General features: G+C 37.6%; 1 protein-coding gene across 1 annotated transcript; it reads right to left on the bottom strand.

The window, feature by feature from the left end:
* Positions 1 to 4,716: 4,716 nt before the first annotated feature.
* LOC126812416 (uncharacterized) lies at positions 4,717 to 19,078 on the bottom strand. Its single transcript, XM_050538807.2, has 4 exons — positions 18,924 to 19,078; positions 11,871 to 12,413; positions 11,226 to 11,414; positions 4,717 to 6,474 (listed from the first exon to the last, which is right to left on the bottom strand). Exons 1-4 carry the CDS (start codon positions 18,975 to 18,977, stop codon positions 6,163 to 6,165), a joined length of 1,098 nt encoding a protein of 365 aa, XP_050394764.2. The 5' UTR covers positions 18,978 to 19,078; the 3' UTR covers positions 4,717 to 6,162.
* Positions 19,079 to 20,681: the final 1,603 nt, after the last annotated feature.

Below are 20,681 nucleotides of genomic sequence, written 5' to 3'. Positions count from 1 at the left end.
AATTCTAAACGTCGTTTAAAAATTAATGTATAATGATGAATAAACTTCCATAAAGTTGTTAAAATTAACAATAAATGTTTTGTTTTGGTATAACCGACCATCCCACCCCATATGACCTCCAACTGAAATGAAATGAAATGAAATGGGGTTTAACGTCCTACTGTTTTGCTCCGAACTGGGCTAATGAAGACCTCCAACTGACTCCAATGTTAAAGTGAGAGAGAGAGAGAGAAATGGGGTTTAACGTCCACTCGACACAACTAGGTCATTTCGGGACTAACCTATGGTTTAATTTTATTTCAATAATTCGCTTGCGCGTAGAGGTCTTTAGCAGTGGGAGGAAACCGGAGTGCCCGGAGGAAACCCACGAGGTTGAGAAGGCGCCCCTATCTCCATGCCACATACGCTCACACCAGGGCTCGAAACCACAGCCGCAAGCCAGAGGTGACCGGCCAGCCAGAGGTCGAAGCGCGGCACTCTAGACCACTAGGCCATCCCAACCCTCCCAACCAATGTTAAAGTAGCTAAGTCCGTAACTCAATATCATCCAAAATCTTCGACATTGAAATCGTGTACCATAATGCGTTTCAGCGCCATTTGTAACAAGGTGCTCACAGAATGAGGCTAGACATATTCCACAAGTCATGTCAAACGGTGATATCATATTCTTATTTGGAGAGCATGCGCAATAAATAATATCGGTGTTGACTGGAATATCCAGACGCTAGAAACTGACTTGCGGTTGAGACTTCCGTAACTCAATATCATCCAAAATCTTCGACATTGAAATCGTGTACCATAATGCGTTTCAGCGCCATTTGTAACAAGGTGCTCACAGAATGAGGCTACACATATTCCACAAGTCATGTCAAACGGTGATATCATATTCTTATTTGGAGAGCATGCGCAATAAATAATATCGGTGTTGACTGGAATATCCAGACGCTAGAAACTGACTTGCGGTTGAGATTTCGCCGAACTTAACTGATGACAATTCACAGTAAAACGGACACGATTTAATGTAAAACTGTTTATATAAATTCATATTACATTATTATATGTGTCTCATTTGTGCCAATTTCTAGGTCCAAAATATTAGCGATTTAGCTCTTTAAACCCAGGACATTTCCAGGCTTATGACATCTTTTTGAGCATTGAAGATTGGATTGTAATACTATGTAATCTTGGTCCTTTCAAAGTAGGATGTTAAACCCCATTTCATTGGTCCTTTCAAATGGCTATGTGGCTGTACAACCATTGCATGTACAGTATGTCAGTATTGTGTCATGTCAAATTAGGGTGATCTAAGTTTAGTTAGTGTCAAATTGCCGTAGCGTTCAGTTAGTGTCGAGTTAATGTGGTGTTCAGTTAGTGTCGAGTTGACTTTACGTTCATTTAGTGTCGAGTTGACTTTACGTTCATTTAGTGTCGAGTTAATTTTGCGTTCATTTAGTGTAGAGACTTGGCGTGCATTTAGTGTACAGGTCCGATGTTCAGTTACTGTCACGTTCACTTGTCGCTCAGTAAGTGTAACTGACTTAGATTTCAGTTAGTGTAGTGTTGACTTGGTGATTGGTTAGCATTGGGTTTGAGTTTGAGTCTTGCCGTTCAGCTCGAGTGGAGTTGACTTGGAGTTTAGTTAGTGTAGAATTGACTTGATGTTCATTTAGTGTGAAAATGACTTGGCGTTCAGTTAGTGTAGAGTTGGCTTGGATTTCGGTTATGGTCAAGTTAACTTGCCGTTCAGTTAGTGTCGAGTTGACTTGGATTTCAGTTTGTGTCGAGTTGACTTGCAGTTACTGTCGAATTGACTTAGATTTTAGTTAGTGTCGATTTGACTTGACGTTCAGTTTGGGTCAAGTTGGCGTCCTGTTAGTGTAGAAATGAAATGAAATGAAAATGGGTTTAACGTCCTACTGTTCTGCTCCGAACTGGGCTAATGAAGACGGGCATACGCCATACATTTGCTATGAGTGAAATTTTGCACGGACAGCGGCACTACGGCCTACTCTTATATCGAATTCCAACTGTCAAGATATTTTACGTGCACGCCAATGTGTACACGGGACTTCGGTTTTTCGTCCCATCCGAACGACTAGACAGCTGTCCTGCATCACTGACAAGGGGGAAACCACGCCGGAAAATCTGGATGAACTTTCTCGGCCAATGCAGGGATCGAACACCCGACCTTCAGGCTAGCGAGCCAGCGTCTTACCCTCTTGGCTCTTAGCCACCCTAACCCCATGTTAGTGTAGAGTTAACTTGGAGTTCACTTAGTGTCGATTTCAATTAGTGTAAAGTTGGCTTGGCGTTCAGCTGTACAGTTGACCATGGCCCTCAGTTACTGTCAAGTTGACTTGACGTGCAGTTAGTTCCGATTCACTGTTTGGTTACTCAACCAATATATAAGGCGGAAATTTTACAAACAAATCGTTAATATGCACATAATCCACACACAAAATCAAGATTTGGATAGCCTAGGTCTTCAAAACATATGTTTTGCTTCGATTTCCGGGGGAAATATTCCTTCTTAGCACTGCACAATTCTCAAAATGTATTGTGTTGCCGAGACTTTAAATTTCATTTCTACCCTATCATTAAAGGCGCTGAACGATTTTTAATCCCGACAATATTCTGAAAGGTTAAGCTCTGAAAAACTACCAGTCCTAAAATTGTTTGGTTCCATTCAGGTTCAGTATTAACACACATATAATGAACTGGAAATTCCACAACATTCGATAAAACAACCATGTGCCACCTATATGCTACCTATCGGTTGGTCTCTTTTGTAATCGGACTGAATCCAAGCCGGTAGATCGGAGGATTTTGCAGTGCAATATTAGGCCAAGTCACTAAAGGGTTGAAGTCTATAAGATAAAGATTTTGACGACAATGTTATGATAAACGTTTAAAAAATGAATTATCTCACCAATCCTTTTATCATAATATACTCTTGAAAAAGAGTAGGGGATATTCAGAAACAATACAAAACTGCGGAAATGCACTGCTGTTTTTATAAGAGATGACCAGTCTATGTTAATAACAGGCCAATTGCCTACGCATGAACATAAACAGTTCCTATGGGCGGCTAATCTGACGGCCCCATTTCACTCGTAAAGGGATACACCGTCAAAAGTGAAAATGGACGTTTTTGATTTTTGTCTTAATAATGAGTAATTGCTCCACCAATCCTCAGACATTCAGCAACCTGACCCATTCCTCTTGCAGTGCCACGGCCAATTCTTGCAGTGTTGTCGGTTGACGTTGACGTCGACGAACACGTCTCCAGATCAAATTAAACGTAACACACTAAAGCAAAGATACGCTAAACAGTAAATCTTATGCCAGAACCGATAGGAAAGCAAACATGGATAGGCAAACCGGCACGCGGCAGTTTTCATCAACCCTTCCTTGAAGTGTCAAATTTGACAATGAACCCCTCCCACGTGTATGGCGCTATAGCGTGTCGCATGTGCAGCTCAGTGGTTCTGTTGGGGCGATAAGTTCTTCATGTGTGAACATACTCTCAAAGCATGTCAAGTGGCCATGAATATTTATCATATCACAACCTGCATAGGTATTTGCATTTCAATATCCCCTACTTTTTTTGAAGAGTATATTATGTTGCGCAATTGCGGTACAATCCTGAATATAATGACACACCTACACACTAATCAGTTGCACGGAGTGGAAGGAACCCCAAAATCAGCAAGTCGTCGTGTTACAAATAAACGGTAAATATATATTGTTTTTATTTTGGGGTCATTTTAAAAAAAAAATTACACCATCTAAGGATGCAACCTTTTAAATGATTGGGGGTTAGAATCCTAGTATTCATGCAAACTCACAGCCAATGAGATGACGGGGGGGGGGTGTTAACGCGTGCGTGATGGATCATGAGGACTGTCATTGAGTCAAGTGACGTGGTTTAATTCCCCCCTTGTACATGACAGGGAGTAGGTTCGCCTGTCCAACCTCGTGGGTTTTCTCCGGGTCATCCGGTTTCATCCTAATGCTAAAGACCCCTACGCTCTAGCGAATTATTGAAATAAAATTGAACCATGTCTTAGTCCTGAAATGACCTAGTTTGTGTCGAGTGGACGTCACCCGCCCCCCCCCCCTCTCTCTCTCCAACACACGTGACCAGAACTTAGGCAGCATTATTCCACACATATGGATGTAAGTTGTAACAACATCAACGATCGTATCCGCGCAGGCCGTACGTCACACGTAGTCGATTTATGACGAACGTAGAACACTGTAAGAACCAGACGATAATACGAGATTCAATCAAGAAATCAGACTATTTTATGTGATCATGGATTAAAGTGGTCCCAATGTCCAGGACTTTGAAAATCCGATGGAGGGTCTCGGACTTTAGAGGGCTCATCACTGCCACTAGAAGATGGAGTCCGCGGTCCGACTATCCTGTATTGTTGATGTTCCTGTTGTATTTAAGTATCTGTTGATATTCTGTTCCTGTTGTAAATAAATGCTATATTTACTAAACTGATATACTGTTATCACTAATAGTGTTACAGATGTGCCTAATTACACAGCAGCAGTCTTTACATTTTTGACATTGTGATACGCGAACAAATTATCTTGTGTCTTATAAAATATCTTTTCGTATTTTTATCATTTAATTTAAAAAAAAACCCATATGTGATTACATTACTAAACATATACTTCTGTGTTGGTTTAAAGATCTAAAATTGAGAATCGTTTGGTCTCTGATATTCAGCAATAAATTTTGGTTGACTTCTCCTTCCGGATACTGGCATGACTATCCCGTGCACCGTTAGTATAAATTTACAAATCATAGGAAAAATATATACACAGCTTACATAATTTAAAATATATCAAATATATAATATATAATATATATATATAATTTCACAAATCGTAAAAAATATAGTAAAATATTTATTATTAATAAATATATTTCAATGATGAATAAAAAGAGCGCTTTCATCCCAATAACGAGGTGATGATGTATGGTAGGCCATTATTTCATTATCAATAAGGAACACACATCATAATATACACAAGCAGCAAATAAATAATGTTATTCTGTATTGCTAGTATTGTTAGTATATTCAAAGCGCGAAATAATGATACAGGCGTGTGATATCACAATTAATGGTTTGCATCAATGAAATTGAATCACAATGTAATCCTATTGATTCATTATAAAGATTGGGGGCGAACTGGGTGTTGGATTTCTCTCTTTAAAAAGCTTATTGTGTATGTATACCTACGTAATTTAGAGACGATGATGGCATCATACATTGTCATCTATCAAATTTCCTTAACAGGATCCTGGCAAACCCCCTCCTGCAAAAAATCCTGGATCCACCCCTGCTACTATAAACATCTTTTATCTATCCATATCATCAATGAGGAAATCAACTTCATAAAATACTAGGCTAATGCAATTATTTAAAATTATTTACAAAATACTTTATAAGACGATTATATAGAGGATATTTGTCGTTTTGTCGTGAATAACATATTTTATTTCATCGAGAAGCAAGAAAACTTATATTTTCACGAATGCGTAGCATGAGTGAAAATATAAACGTTTTCTTGCTTAGAGATGAAATAAAATATGTTATTCACGACAAAACGACAAATGTTCTATTTATTTTATGATTTTACAATCATTTTAGGTAAAAACAACATGGACTACTTTAGCCAGTGGAATAACACTTTTATTTCACTGATAAAATGCGGTATTCCACTACAGCCAGAGAACGACATTCATTCGCACAATAAGACAAAGATACGCATTGTTGTTATGAAAGCTGAGACACTACTAAGCCTATCATTAAGAACGAAATTTTTAAAAATTCTGAAAACATTTTCTAGAAACATTAATATACCCATGCCTTTTTCATAAGGGAAACTGACTAAGACTTTTCATTCGCTTAACAAGAAGATACGTTTAAACAAATGAGGGTGTCACAACAAGCAATAACAATAGCATCTTCTGCAATTTGACAGTACATTATAGAGGCAATAACAATAGCCTCTAGTGTATATTCATAGTACAACATAGAAGTAATAACAATATATGGTGACAAAAGATAATGTCAATCCTAGGTGAGAATGTAAATTACAAAATTTGGCAAATTAAGGAAAGTGCTAATGGTGAACTTTTTACGACACATCTTGGTTTTGGTAAATTTGTTGTTCATCATTATTAGTCCGTTTGGACTTGAAATCTGCAATAAAGCCATCGTTTACATATTCGTTCTCGTCAAGTGAAATGTTCTGATAGTGGCCTGTCTGTGTTTCGGGAATATTGATGTAAATGGAATCTTGTTCGCCAGTGGTACTTTGATTCTCAGAAATTTCATTATAGATAACTGATTGTGGGGCACTGAATGAAGTCCTTTCGTGGGGTAAAACAGCCGACAATGGATCATCGGGTTGCTGTGCTCTCTGTTTAGCCAGACGTTCGGTGGCGCTCTGAAAACAAGCAATATTTCACCAAAACATTAAAATGAAATGTTGGCATAATTTTAATAAGACCGAATGCTACGTTGCTGATGTCCAGGGCCTGGTTTCTAAGACGATTAAACATCAAAATGTACGGTGATGATTTATTACGAATTTAATTTTTTAAAAATGGCCATGTGTAGGCCTAAAGATGATTTCTGCGTATTTATTTCTGTGCAAATAATTTGTCCCCCGCATTTCGAAAAAAAGCAGGGGACTATTAAAATGGGTTCGTCCGTCTGTATGTCCGTCTGTCTGTCCGCCACACTATAACTCTCCTTCTAATTAGCTAGAATGTTCAAACTTGATGTAGATGTTTATTGGGTCAATGCCCTGATGGACTTCGAAGACGAGCATTTTCTGCTTAGGGTAAGCAGAGATAAGCAATTTGATTGGTTGTTGCTTTGGGACACGATAATTTTAGTTCTAATTAAGCGAGAGTGATGAAACTTGGTGTATAGTTTCATTACATCAATACCTTGACTAAGTTCGATAATCAGCATTTTCTGCTCAGGGAAAGCAGAGCGACAAGCAATTTGATTGGCTGAGACATTGAAACACAATAACTCAATTTCTAATTGAGCTAGAATGTTCAAACTTGGTGTAGGTGTTGATTAGGTCAATACCTCGATGGAGTTTGAAGATGAGCATGTTCTGCTTAGGGTAAGCAGAGATAAGCAATTTGATTGGTTGATGCTTTGGGACACGATAACTTTAGTTGTAATTGAGTGAGAGGGATGACATTAGGAGTATAGTTTTATTACATCATTACATTGACTACTGTCTGATTCATCGTAAATTTTAAACGGATTTCTTCGATTATGAACAAACTACTTAACGTTGGTTATTATAAACTTACCTGTGTGTTTGTAATGAACTCCCGTTCGATAAAATCCATTGCACAACTAATTATCACAACGATGAAAACAAGTTCTCTCTTGAAAAATTGAAATATCACAAACTTTTCCCAGAGAAAAATACCAATATGGAAGATGGTTACGTCACTCTGCGGAAGATATCATTTCGTATTAGGGGTGACAGCATAGGAAATTCAAGTACAATTACGACAAGAATCCATGACCACTCGGACCAAAGATCACTCGGTTCAAGACCAGTCGGATCAAGTGATAGACCACTCAGCCCAAACAAATAGACTACTCGGACCATACAAAAAGACTATTCGGACCCAACAGAAAGACGACTCGGACCAATAATAAAATGTTGTTTTAATAAATTGATAATTGCGTTTGTTTTAATATAATTACTCGAACCAATAATAAAGTGTTATTTTAATAAATTGATAATTGTGTTTATTTTAATATGACTACTCGAACCAATAATAAAGTGTTATTTGAATAAATTGATAATTGTGTGTGTTTTAATATGACTACTCGAACTAATAATAACGTGTTGTTTGAATAAATTGATAATTGTATTCCAAATCGCAAAATATCGAGAACCACACTTGTAGTCACGTTTAAAAAGGGGCATATAAACGTCCGGTCTTCGTATTATTATGTGCTGTTTATATTAACGCATCAAGGGCGGATAACTTGAAAACGTGTCTCCACCCCCCACCCCCATATATAGTAACCCAGGGGTTAGTGGGGTAGAACGGAATGAAACCACTGGGGATACCTCGAATGTGGAAAAAGTAAAAAATTAGGCTATCAGACAAGAACAGTATACCCGTATATGTAGAAACTGTCAAAAGTCTGGACATACCGAGTCTCATTGCAAGAGTAAAGAAAAATTAGATTGATATTTTTTTGGGGCACCATTATTAATTAATTTTAAAACTAATCGTTGATTTATTTACGTACACAAAATTGAACCAAACAACTTTAAATATAAGAATTCCGTATAAGAATTATTTGCTTAGATTGATATTTTTTTGGGGCACCATTATTAATTAATTTTAAAACTAATCGTTGATTTATTTACGTACACAAAATTGAACCAAACAACTTTAAATATAAGAATTCCGTATAAGAAATATTGGCTTCTTTGTATTGTGATTTAATAATAAATAAATAGCATATTGTCTAGCCTTATAATATAATTTAATTGGTCCGACTGGTCTTGTTTTGGTCCGACTGGTCTTAGTCCGAGTAGTCTTTGGTCCGAGTGGTCTGGATACCTACGACAATTGGCATTGAGTTTGAGCGTTCGCACACATAACTACCCGCATTCCTGTATTTAGTTACCGTCTTTTACATTCTAGTAAAATCTCTGCAAATTTTATAGCTTTACTTTTTGAAATATTTTGTTCTAATTATTTGATTAGCGACTCGGATGGGATTATTTACTTTTGAACACGCATGCCGCACAAACACAACTATACATTCGTTTTACGGGCTTTATCACACTTCGGTCAAAACTGTCGAATCGAGAATTAATGTTCCGCTTCTTACGGGGTCATACGGGCTTAGTAGCATTATATACCCACCCGGGCACCCAATACGGCAATAGACACGCTGAGGGCTGCCGCAACACGCTTAAAGATGTTACTGAAGCGGTTATTATTCGATCGAAAGAATGCGTATAAAATTAAAAATACACTCAGAGGATTCGGAGGTAAGCTTCATGATCCTTGTTAAATTATTTATAACATAAAGAAGATAGGATATTTATAGTTTATTTATGACTTTTTTTTTACGAGTATCCGTGCAATCAGTGATATTTTAATTGTGAAGAAAATTTGATAGACTGGCGATCAATGGTTTCCATATAAATCTCCTATGTAATTGCCTTCAATTGATATTTTTCGTCGCCCAAACCCATATACGATTAAAATGATCGCGCTGTCAAACTATCTTTCAATGTTAACCAACCCCCGCAACAGGTATATTGGATTCGACCAATACGTCACGAAGACATTGTTGACATCGACTCTGTCGAAATTACAAGTAAATTTTCAAATTTTTCAAGAGAGAAATTGTTCTCATCGTTGTGATAATTAGTTGTGCAATGGATTTTATCGAACGGGAGTTCATTACAAACACACAGGTAAGTTTATAATAACCAAAGTTAAGTAGTTTGTTCATAATCGAAAAAATCCGTTTAAAATTTACGATGAATCAGACAGTAAGTTCGATAATCAACATTTTCTGCTCAGGGTAAGCAGAACGATAAGCAATTTGATTGGCCGAGACTTTGGAAAATGAAATGAAATGAAATGGGGTTTAACGTCCTACTGTTCTGCTCCTAACCTGGGCTAATGAAGACGGGCATACGCCATACAGTGTGCTATCTGGAAAATTTTGCCCGGGCAGCGGCGCCACGGCCTACTCATATATCGAATTCCAACTGCCAAGGGATCTTTTACGTGCAAGCCAATGTGTACACGGGACCAGAGACTTTGGAACACAATAACTCTCATTCTAATTTAGCTAGAATGTTCAAACTTGGTGTAGGTGAGTATTAGGTGAATGCCTTGGAGGTCGGTAATAAACATTGTCTGCTTACGGTAAGCAGAGATAAGCAATCTGATTGGTTGATGCTTTGGGGCACGATAACGTTGGTTATATTTAAGTGAGAGTGATGGAACTCTGAGTATAGATTCATCATATTACCTTGACTAAGTTCGATGATTAGAATTTCCTGCAGAGGCTAAGGAGCGATAAGCAATTCGATTGGTCAAGACTTTGGAAAATAACAACTCTGCTTTTAATTGAGGTAGAATGTTTTAACTTGACGAAGATGTTCATAAGGTGAGTTCAGTGATTAACATTTCAAGCTAAAGCTAAGCAGATTTAAGCAATTTCATTGGTCGATGCTTTGGACAAGATAACTTTGATTCTATCTGATAGAGAGTGATGGAACGTAGTGTATAGTTGATAATCAGTTTGTTTGCTTGATACTTTTTAAAAAAAAATGTGCGATTAATTAATATGTGTCATCTATTTATTTTGGGATTTCGGCGGGGGACATCACTGTTGGCTTGTTTCTAATGTAACTCTGCAATTCAAATCAATCTAATGGTAAGAACGAAAAAACAGATCTTCGATCTTTCGATGACCGAGTCCACATTAACCAGTAATAGTTATTATTTGAAAAACACAAAAGCAGACTTTTAAGATCTTTCGAGTCAAGATTAACCAGTAAACGCGAAAACAGACTTAAGATCTTCTCGGCCCAGATTAATCAGTAAGACGAAACAGACTTTAAGATTGTTCGGGGACTCGACCCGGATTAATTATGTTTAGGCTGGGATTAACCAGTAAGAACGAGACCAGGCCCCAAGTTCACAAAACATTCTCAGACTTAAGTTAAGAATTTACTCAAAATTGTTTGCCTTATTTTAACTAAAATATAGCCCTTTATAAAACTTTTGTTGTTTAAATGTATCAAATACACCAATAAGAAACTATGTGCAAAGTGTTGCGTTTCTGGATCACAGATATTTCTCATAAACAGTGACTGAAAGTTGAGTAAATTCTTAACTTAAGTCTGAGAATGCTTTGTGAACTCGGGGCCAGACATATAGTTTTTTGAGGACAGGATCTAGATAATTAACCTTAAGCACCAAAATATTTAGAGGAACTGTACCCAGAATCACTTGAAGATTTCCAGAGTACCAAATCCATATTATACCCACGTCAGACCTGGGTGACGTCCTTAGTGCGCTGCTACGGCGACGGAAAATGGTCTCAGAGCGCGTCAAGATCGCCATAAGCGTGATGGAAACGCCAAAGGGTCTATATGAAATTAATGTTTACCTGACATGGATCTTTGGTATATCTATATTTTTTATCGTGTTGTCTCTGTACGTCCGTTGCCAAGTGTTCATCAAATTTAGGAACATTTTCATAGTCACGTTTGTCTTTCGTGTTCTTCTGTTCTGTTAAAATTTCACCTTCCTCGGTTTTCTGCTGTACTGGCAACATTTCTAAATCGCCAGTCTGGTTCTGCAATATAACGAAATATGACATTATCGGAACTAGTCGGATAATGTCTACTTCTAAAACATGATAATCGAGATTTAGGACTGTCATCCAATGACGTTCGACGTAGTACCAGTTATATACCAGGATATGGACGGGGTGGTTGGCGGTGGTCGTATCTGGATACCTTTTTGGGACGTCCAAAATTCAAAAAGGGGTGGGAGGGTGAAGGTAAATGTGCAATTATGGTCGTAAAAAAATGTAACATAAGCTTTTCAAGGTTATCTTGCTTTCCGGTCGACTGGGTGATAGAGTAGTTTATATATGTAAAACTATGGGAACGTTTCTGTGTAATTTATCAGTGATATAATTCTATATAATATGTGTAATTTACCTGTGATATAATATGTGTACATGTAATTTATCACATGATTGTATTATTGCATGTGTTCAATACAAGTCAAATTCACCCATACTTACCATCGTTATTTGGTCTTTGTTCTTTTTCGGAAATTTTAGACAAAAGCATACGATTCCAACTACCACCAGAACTAGGAAAGCAGCGCCACCAACAGACCCACCGACAATAGCACCGACGTGCAGATCACCACTATCAGTAGCTGTAGTATTATCAGTCATCATGTCAGTGGTAGTAACATCACATGTAGAGTTAGATAAATCTAAACCACCATTACAAGAAGTACACTTGTCCTTTTCCCCAGCACAAGTAGCACAAAGTTGACCACATTGTACACACCACCCAGTCGTATCGGCATACGACCCGCTTGGGCACTCCACAACACAGACGACGAAATTATCTTCAGTATCACCACTTTCAGTAGTGCTGGAGGTTGAGTTGAACTCTATAATAGTGTCAGTGGTACTGGTGTATAGAGCTGGTTTGCAAAAAGTGGACGAGCGATTTATTTTAAACAATTCGTTAGGACAATTTATATTACAGCCTGCTGCTGAACAGAGACAGCAATCGCCTGGAGATGATAAATTAGCACATGGCGATATACCCTAAAAAATAACAATAATGATAGTATTATTATAGTTGTCTGCTTTCAAAAAGTGACTCAGGACACTTTTCAGCATTGTTATAGACAAGAGAAGGTAAATTCTATATTCTAAAATCACTATAAATATTAGATGTAATCAGTTTTGTTATAGACAAGAAAAGGTAAATTCTATATTCTAAAATCACTATAAATACTAGATGTAATCTTGTAGCGGCGTCTTGTTTTGTCCACCACAACAGTTGAAACATTCTTCGAGGCTTTGCGCAAATAAACGCATACATTCAAATGCACAGATCCAAACGGAAAATTCTCAACACAGCGCATAACAACTTGAACTGAAATGAGTCATTCTATCACAAATAGTGAAAAGTGGGTCGATAAAATAGTTACCGGAGAGTTTGTCGTTATGGTAATTCGTTCTAAATTTTTGAAGCGATATTTCTCATGATGTACACGATGCCATGACATGACCCAACTTAAATCTCGCCAGATATCGCGTCACATTAGCTAAGCCCCAAAACATTCTGCCACCTCGCTTTGTACATGTAACCATAGAAATAAAGGCAGCCACGCAAAGCGTAGAAATTCCCCTCAAGAAATAGCTATATCTGGATATCACACGCTTGGATGAATATGTTACAAATTGTTGCCTCTGTTGCGTTCGCAAGGTTTTCAGAAAAGGAGGTATAACCCTGGAACAGAAAGTTTGGTAATGCTGAATATTGATAGGGTTGGTCCTCTCATGACTCACATGCTTCACTCCAAATTTGAAACAAATCGGATTAATAATCAGACGGGCGTGACAAAGGCTTCATAACTTTAAATCGGAAAGTCGTAGAACACGGAATACAGAGAGAGTTTGTCCTCTCATGTCCTAATGCTTCATGACAAATTTTTAACAAATCCGATAAAAACCATAGCCTCTATTGCCGGATGAACTGTCCGGCTGGGTGGCGACATACCACGCCCACGGCCTCACCGAAACGTGGGCGTATACAAATGACCATATGGTTGTTGCGCAACGCTAAAAATCGATACGGTTCATCCTTTCCGATAAAAACCATAGCCTCTATCGCGTCAATTGTTGACGAACGGCCGGATGAACTGCCCAGCTGGGTGACGACATACCACACCCACGGCCTCACCGAAATGTGGGCGTATACAAATGACCATATAATTGTTGCGGAACGCTAAAAATCGGTACGGTTCATCCTTTTATGACTGCAACGCTTCCCATCACATTTGAAAAAAAAATCGTTAAAAACTTCTTTAGCTTCGATTGCGTTCACAGGCCAATTGTTGACAGACATACTGAAATGTGGGCGTATAAAATTGACCATTATTTTTGTCCCAAGATGACCGCCGTATTGTATTGATAAGAAAAAGAGACATTACACCCAATTACATTGGCAGGATGTATTAATCCATCTTTAGAGAAGCACGGACGATCTGGTCTCATTAAACCGACCAATCAGAATGCTCGTTTTTGATTAAACGGAAACAATAAAGGTGCGGAACAAATCAGGTCAAGACGATTAACACCCAGTAATCCCGAGAAATTCTCACCATGTATATTCAATCAATAGACATTACGTAACGATATACTTCATATTCAACGAAAACATATTTTTTTTTTACATCAGTTGTATGAAATAAATTGAGTTAATTATCAAAATTTGTACTGTGAACTGGAATGATTATTTACAGTATAAGTACCGGTCGACCCATAGGCGTACGGGGAAATTTTTGACTGGGGGGGGGGGGGGGCGGTGGTGGTTGGTGCCCAAAAAATGTAGTTAGGTTCTTATTATGTTACATAATAATAATAATATCTCTTTTGCGATGAATAAGTTCTTAATTTCTAAATCATCAATAAAAGAGAACTAAATTTTATTTACTTGTAATATACACAACTAAAAACAGTTGTTTATGTAACTGTAACTCGTGGCTTACTGTACTCCAAACAATAGAGGGTACGAGTCGTAAGATTTCTATTTAATTGCCTAACTATAGACACTCTGAATTTAAATTCGCTGTTGGACACATTCAAGAACACAATATTTTTTATACAACTTTTACAAAGTACAATTGTGTGCCCAAATTTTCCCAGTATTTGGTGCCCAAAATGTGGGGGCGACCGCCCCCCTGAGCCCCCCCCCCCCCCACACAGCTCGTACGCCTATGGCTCGACCAAGCGTCTGAAACACCAAGCAAAATGATAACCCCCTACCTCATATTTCTTTTATCCAAAACTGAAATAATTCTTCAATTAATCCTATATCGATCAATGGGTTAATTCCCCGAAAAAGTGCAAAAATTGTACGGTAAACTGAAAATCAGTGATAAAAGGAACGGCAAAACATTGAATAGGTCTAAATAGTTTATTTTTCGGGAATTAACTAATAACTTGTCAATGACATCATGGTTCTTATTACGAACGCTAACTTTTTATAAGCAATATTTTATTCAGATTTGTATCTGAATAGGGATTGGGGAACAGGCATAGCCTATATTAAACCCCTCTCCCTGTCAGATATAGATACATGTAATTAAAATTTTAGAAATTAATAATCAATGTACACGTGCAAGTATGATTATAGTGAGAATATATTTACAATGATGAGTGTTTATAGTTGTCCCTGGAACCGTCTGGTGATTTCGAAAAACGAATGGACAGTTTTAAAAATATTGAGTTAGTCTTCCACGTCGTCAGTTCCGTACAATAAAACAGTAGTGTTTCGATGAATAGTCGATAAATTATTTATTGTTTTATTTCGGGCATCTGAATATAAGGAGCATTTCAATAAAAAATGTTCAGTGTCTTCAAATTGATGTCCACAATTACAGGATGGATTGTCAGAAATGTGACGTAAAAATTTATGTCCGTTTAGATTGCTGCAAGAGAGACGCAGTTTAGAATGAATAATTTGGTTTGTGCGGGATCCAAACGAAAAGGTTTTTGGTGGTGTTGAATCTTGAGCCATAAGTTTTGAATTGAAAATATTTAGAGATAATGAATTTTTTGTGTCGGCATCTAATTTGTTCCATTCTCTAATTGATGATGGTATGAAAGAATTATAGAAAATATTTGTTTTACATTTATATTCAGGTAGGCATGTGTTTCGGAGATTATAATGTGCGCTTTTTGTCAAGATTAAATCATGAAGATAAGACGGAGAAAGGCCGTTTATAATTTTATAAATGAGTTTGAGTTTATGTCTTCTGCGTCTCTCTTTTAGCGTAATAAAACCGGTTTCTTTATATAACAGTCTATGGCTGGTACCCCTAACAGCCCCACATATGGACTTAAGAGCATCCAGTTGGAGGTGCTCTAATTTGTTAGCTAGTTGGTCTGTGCAGTTGTCCCAGATGACGTCACAATAGTCAAAATGAGGTAGGATGAAGGGGGTGTAGATTGTTTGTAATGATTTACGGTTGAGTCTGTATTTTAGGGATCTTAAACAATTGACAGATTTGCTGGTTTTTTCGATAATGTCGTTAATATGTTTGTTCCATTTGCAGTTTTGTTGGAAAGTCAGACCTAAATGTTTGTGATGTGGGACCTCCTTGATTGGAACACTATTTAGAGTAAGGGTAGGTAAAATAGGATTTTGTTTGGTCGTCAGTGCTAGTGTTTCGGTCTTTAGTGGGTTGAAGGATACCAGCCATGATTTAGCCCATGAATTAATTTTATCCAGGTCATTGTTTAAAATATTTGCGCATTTGGTAGGTTCATCAATTTTAAGGTAAAGGGAAGTGTCGTCAGCGAAGAGTCGAACAATTGATGTAATATTTTTAAAATATCATTTATGTAAATGAGAAAAAGGAGAGGACCGAGAACAGAGCCCTGTGGCACGCCCGAGGGAATGGTTTTAGGGGAGGAGGAGACACCCCCCAGTAACAACAGACTGTGTTCTTCCCTCTAAATAATTTTGAAACCATTGAAGGATGTCTCCCCGTATCCCCGCAGCTTCAAGCTTGTGACATAGTCCAGCATGCCAGACCCTGTCAAAAGCTTTACTTATGTCACAGAACTCTGCTCTCGTGTAGAATCCCTGGTCGTTGGCTTGACAAAAGTAGTGTGTAATATCGGTAAGTTGGTAAACACTAGAATCCCCATGCAAAAAGCCGCTCTGGAGGTTAGTTAGAACAGAATTATCCCTTAGAAAGTTGAAGACATTTTTATAAATGCATTTTTGGAATATTTTAACTAAGATACTAAGTAGTGATATGGGCCTATAATTTCCGCAGTCTGATGGGTCGCCTTTTTTTAATATGGCAGTTACATTGGCAAATTTCCAGATATTCGGTACTGTTTTCGATACGAGGGAGTGGTTAAATAATTTACATAAGGGTTCAGAGATTTCTTTGGATATTAATTTTATTAGTTTTCCGCTGATGTCATCGGGTCCATTGGCTTTCGATGAGTCAATAGTAGTAATGATGTCTTCAACTTCCATCTGGCTAAGGGTAATGTTAGTTAGTGAGTTGGGTATTCTTTCTAGTGCAGGAAGTGATGCATTGTTACTATCTAAGTTAGATTGGCTTATAAAGAAATCGTTAAGGCAGTTACATTTGTCGGATGGTGTATGATATGTAGTGCCGTTTACTGATAGAGGAGGTAGTTCATTGCTAGTGCCAGCACGATTCTTTTTCATAAATGAGTTGACAAGGCCCCACCAGTGTTTACTTCCGAAGTTATTGCAATTATTGATTTTGTTATCGATTTTGTCAAAATATTCTTTTTTGCTGTTTCTGATTAGGTTTATATATTCATTTCTAATAGTTCTAAAGTTATGCCAATCTGATTCTAGATTTCTTTTAACCGCCTTTTGATGTATTTTATTTTTCTTTCTACTCAACTTACGAATTGCATTATTCATCCATGGTTGGTCTTTGGGTCTGATAATTACTGTTTTATTAGGAATGTGTTTTTTCGCTAGCCTTGTCAGCTCACTTGTGAAGTTAACACAAGCTGTATTAGTTGATTCGATGTCAATTTTCCCAGTCCGTGTCAGTAAAGTCCCGTCGCCGTTCCTCGGTGTTAATGTTGTTATAGTGCCAAATAACTCGTCTGTAGCATGTTAGTTTTGGATTCTGAAATGAAAGTCGGTGGCACTATGGTTGTTACCATGGAATGTTAATTTGCCTGCTTTTTCTATGTAACGTTAAGTTGCCTGTGGCACTATGGTTGTTACTACAGAACGTTAACTTGTCTTTGGCACAATGGTTGTTACTGTGGAACGTTATATTTTTTTTTTGTTTTTACCACGTAACTTTAAATGGACAATAACACCCTTGCTGGCTTGACAGCTCCAGAAAATAAATAATAGCTATATTCTAAGTACTAGATGTTTAAGTGTCCTTCCTGTTGTGTAAATTATCCATTACATCCTATTTTACTTGTCCAGAGGGTTCGAAAATATATTTAAATCCAAGTCACATTTGAAAAGGTTTATATTAGGCTTTTCAAATTAGGTGTGATAAGAAGAAATTTGTATCACCAATTAATTGGAATATTGTAAAATAGTACAATTTGTTGACCAGAATATAGATTGTGACATATTATTCAGTTACAACAAGAGTGGTATTGAGCCTTTAACTTGTCAGTGGCACTATGGTTGTTACTACAGAACGTTAACTTGCCTAGATGGCACTATGGTTATTACCATGGAACATTAATTTTTCTGTTTTTACTATTTAGCGATTGGAGACATTACAGAACTAACACAGTTGTATGGGATAACAATAACTGGTTTATTATAAACAAGCTAGATAACGATAAGAGAATACTTGTCGAAACGTCGTACTTGCGTATAATAAACCAGTGATTGTTAGCCCATACAGCTGTGTTTATCCTATGACGTTAATTTGTCTGTGAGTGTGACACTATATTTGTTACTTTGGAACCTTACCTTGTCTATGACACTATCGATGTTTGGTGAAATAGGGCGGATACGTATCCGAGCAAAGAGAGAGAGAGAGAGAGAGAGATGGGGTTTAACGTCAACTCGACACAACCCAGGTCATTTCGGGACTAACATTTTCTCCAATTTCACTTCAATAATTCGCTTGCGTGTAGGGTCTTTAGCAGTGTGAGGAAACCGGAGGACCCGGAGAAAACCCACGAGGTTGGACAGGCGACCCCCCCCCCCCCGCCCCAGTACGAGCCATGTTTAGGTCAAAAGTCAACAATGCGGGTCCCTCTAAATACCGATACTAATTTTATTCACATTCGGTAATTATGTCCTGTTACTAAGCTTTCAAATTATGTACACCCCAACCCATCGCCCCCAACTTCAATATCTGAATTCGAAATATGTACCCCATTCATGTTCTAGATTGCAGGTCGAGGAGGAGTGGACGTTGGGTGATTAACAAGAACAAGGGACCTGGGCTACAGGTAGATGTCTCGGATACGTTTAGCAAGAATATTCTAAATTATTTACATAAGCTTACAGTAAATCTAGCCAGTTAGTAAATAAAATACGCGTTCCATGATTATACGTACCATTGTGTCTGTGATACATACACTCACATATACTAATAACAACTTATAAGACATCTTGTATTGTCTGATAATCCACGTTAATCCGTTTCACAATTTTAAAACATAAATAATGTTTTTAATACAGTGGTTTTATATACTACTCTACTGGTTTTTTCACCAAGGATGTAAATTACTAGGGGGCTCTCCATAAGTTAAAATACACTATATATAATCACGTGTTGACACACCCTACATTCAAATAATTGAAAAGACTACTATATGGGTACTATATACATATGAACAAAGCGTGGCCAAAGCTTTTCTGATTGATATAATCAAATTTTTCATGACTTAATCCACGCTAGTATGTAATCAGATTGATTATTTAACATTTAATTAATAAAATAACCCTCCGACTTGGATTCAATCGGATTTAAAATAGGTCCATCACTTCTGTTCTCCCACAACGAAATTACGGCCGGTTGATTAAATTGCGAGCTGCATATATGTAGATCGATGGAATTTCATTTCAAAATATCTATATGAATACTGAACGGAATTATACCAATCATCTTTCACAATAGTGTACCTTTTTCATAGACAGGAAATTGTCTCCGGTGTTTTTGAAATATTAAGTCATGACTAGCGAGTTGCTTAAAGTAGCTAAGTCTGTAACTCATTATCATCCAAAGTCTTCGAGATTGAAAACACGAAGTATTTGTCAATTTAAATCAATATTGATGTTGTGATCTTACCGTGAAAAGATGGGCGTCTTTACACGAATAACGAGACTAAGACATATTCCACAAGTTATGTCAAACAGTGACGCAATATTCTCATCTGGAGAGCATGCGAAATAAATACTATCGGTGTAGATTGGAATAACCAGACGCTATAGAGATTGCCATTCGGTTGAGACTTCTGGCGTAGTTCACCGAACATAACTGATTGGAAATTACAGTAAAACAGAAACAATTGAATGTAAATAAGTTTATATACATTCATATTACATTATTATATGCGTTGCGACCCATTTGTGTCAATTTCTAGATCCTATTAGTCAGGTGTTATAAAATACCAGCAGGATACCCGGCTTCGCCCAGGTCTCAATCCCCCCGGGTCCCAAATTCGTCCGGGGCCTAATTTGCTCGGGGCCCAAATTCACCCGAAGCCCAAATTCGTCATGGGCCCAATTCGTCCGGGGCCTAAATTCGCCGGGGGCCCAAATTCGATGGCCTACATTCACGGGGTCATGCTGCTTAATTTGATAGCACCATATGTGTGGGTTAATCGTGGTAATGAAGCGTGATTCGCCCGAGGCCCAGGCCCAATTCATCCGGAGCCCAAATTCGATGGCCTGAAACATTGACGGGGTCATGCTGGTTAATTTCATACCACCTATATGGGGGTTGACCGCGGTGACGAAGCGTGATGTGCGAACATGCATAAATACACAATATATTTTCTGCGTTGATTAAACATTTTTAGATAACAATTACGCTAAAAGAACTTCCCTTTGACTTATAAATTTATATATTAGAATAACACACGGGATTTATGCTAAAAAGTATCAAATCAACTGAGAGGACTCGGGGTCTTGGCGGAAGCATCTACAGCTCCCTACGATGAAATATCGCCGACAAATAATCGCAGGGGTATGATGACATGTAATTTGAGAAGAAAGGTTTTTATCTATAGGTATACGTTGTATTTTTGTGACATATTTAACCAATTTTACAATTACATCGTCCAAATTGTAAAGGGACAGATAGAGGAGAT

The sequence above is a fragment of the Patella vulgata genome, chromosome 1 (genome assembly GCF_932274485.2).
Source record: "Patella vulgata chromosome 1, xgPatVulg1.2, whole genome shotgun sequence".
Classification (NCBI taxonomy): Eukaryota; Metazoa; Mollusca; class Gastropoda; family Patellidae; genus Patella; species Patella vulgata.
This window is presented reverse-complemented; position numbering and strand designations above follow the sequence as displayed.

Bases quoted from the DNA above. Each gene is read 5' to 3' on its own strand.
- LOC126812416 (XM_050538807.2), bottom strand. From the start codon at position 18,977: ATGTCTTATAAGTTGTTATTAGTATATGTGAGTGTATGTATCACAGAC. The intron at 12,414-18,923 runs GTACGTATAATC...GTTATTTTTTAG, and splicing joins TATGTATCACAGACACAATG to GGTATATCGCCATGTGCTAA. The intron at 11,415-11,870 runs GTAAGTATGGGT...GTTATATTGCAG, and splicing joins ACAAAGACCAAATAACGATG to AACCAGACTGGCGATTTAGA.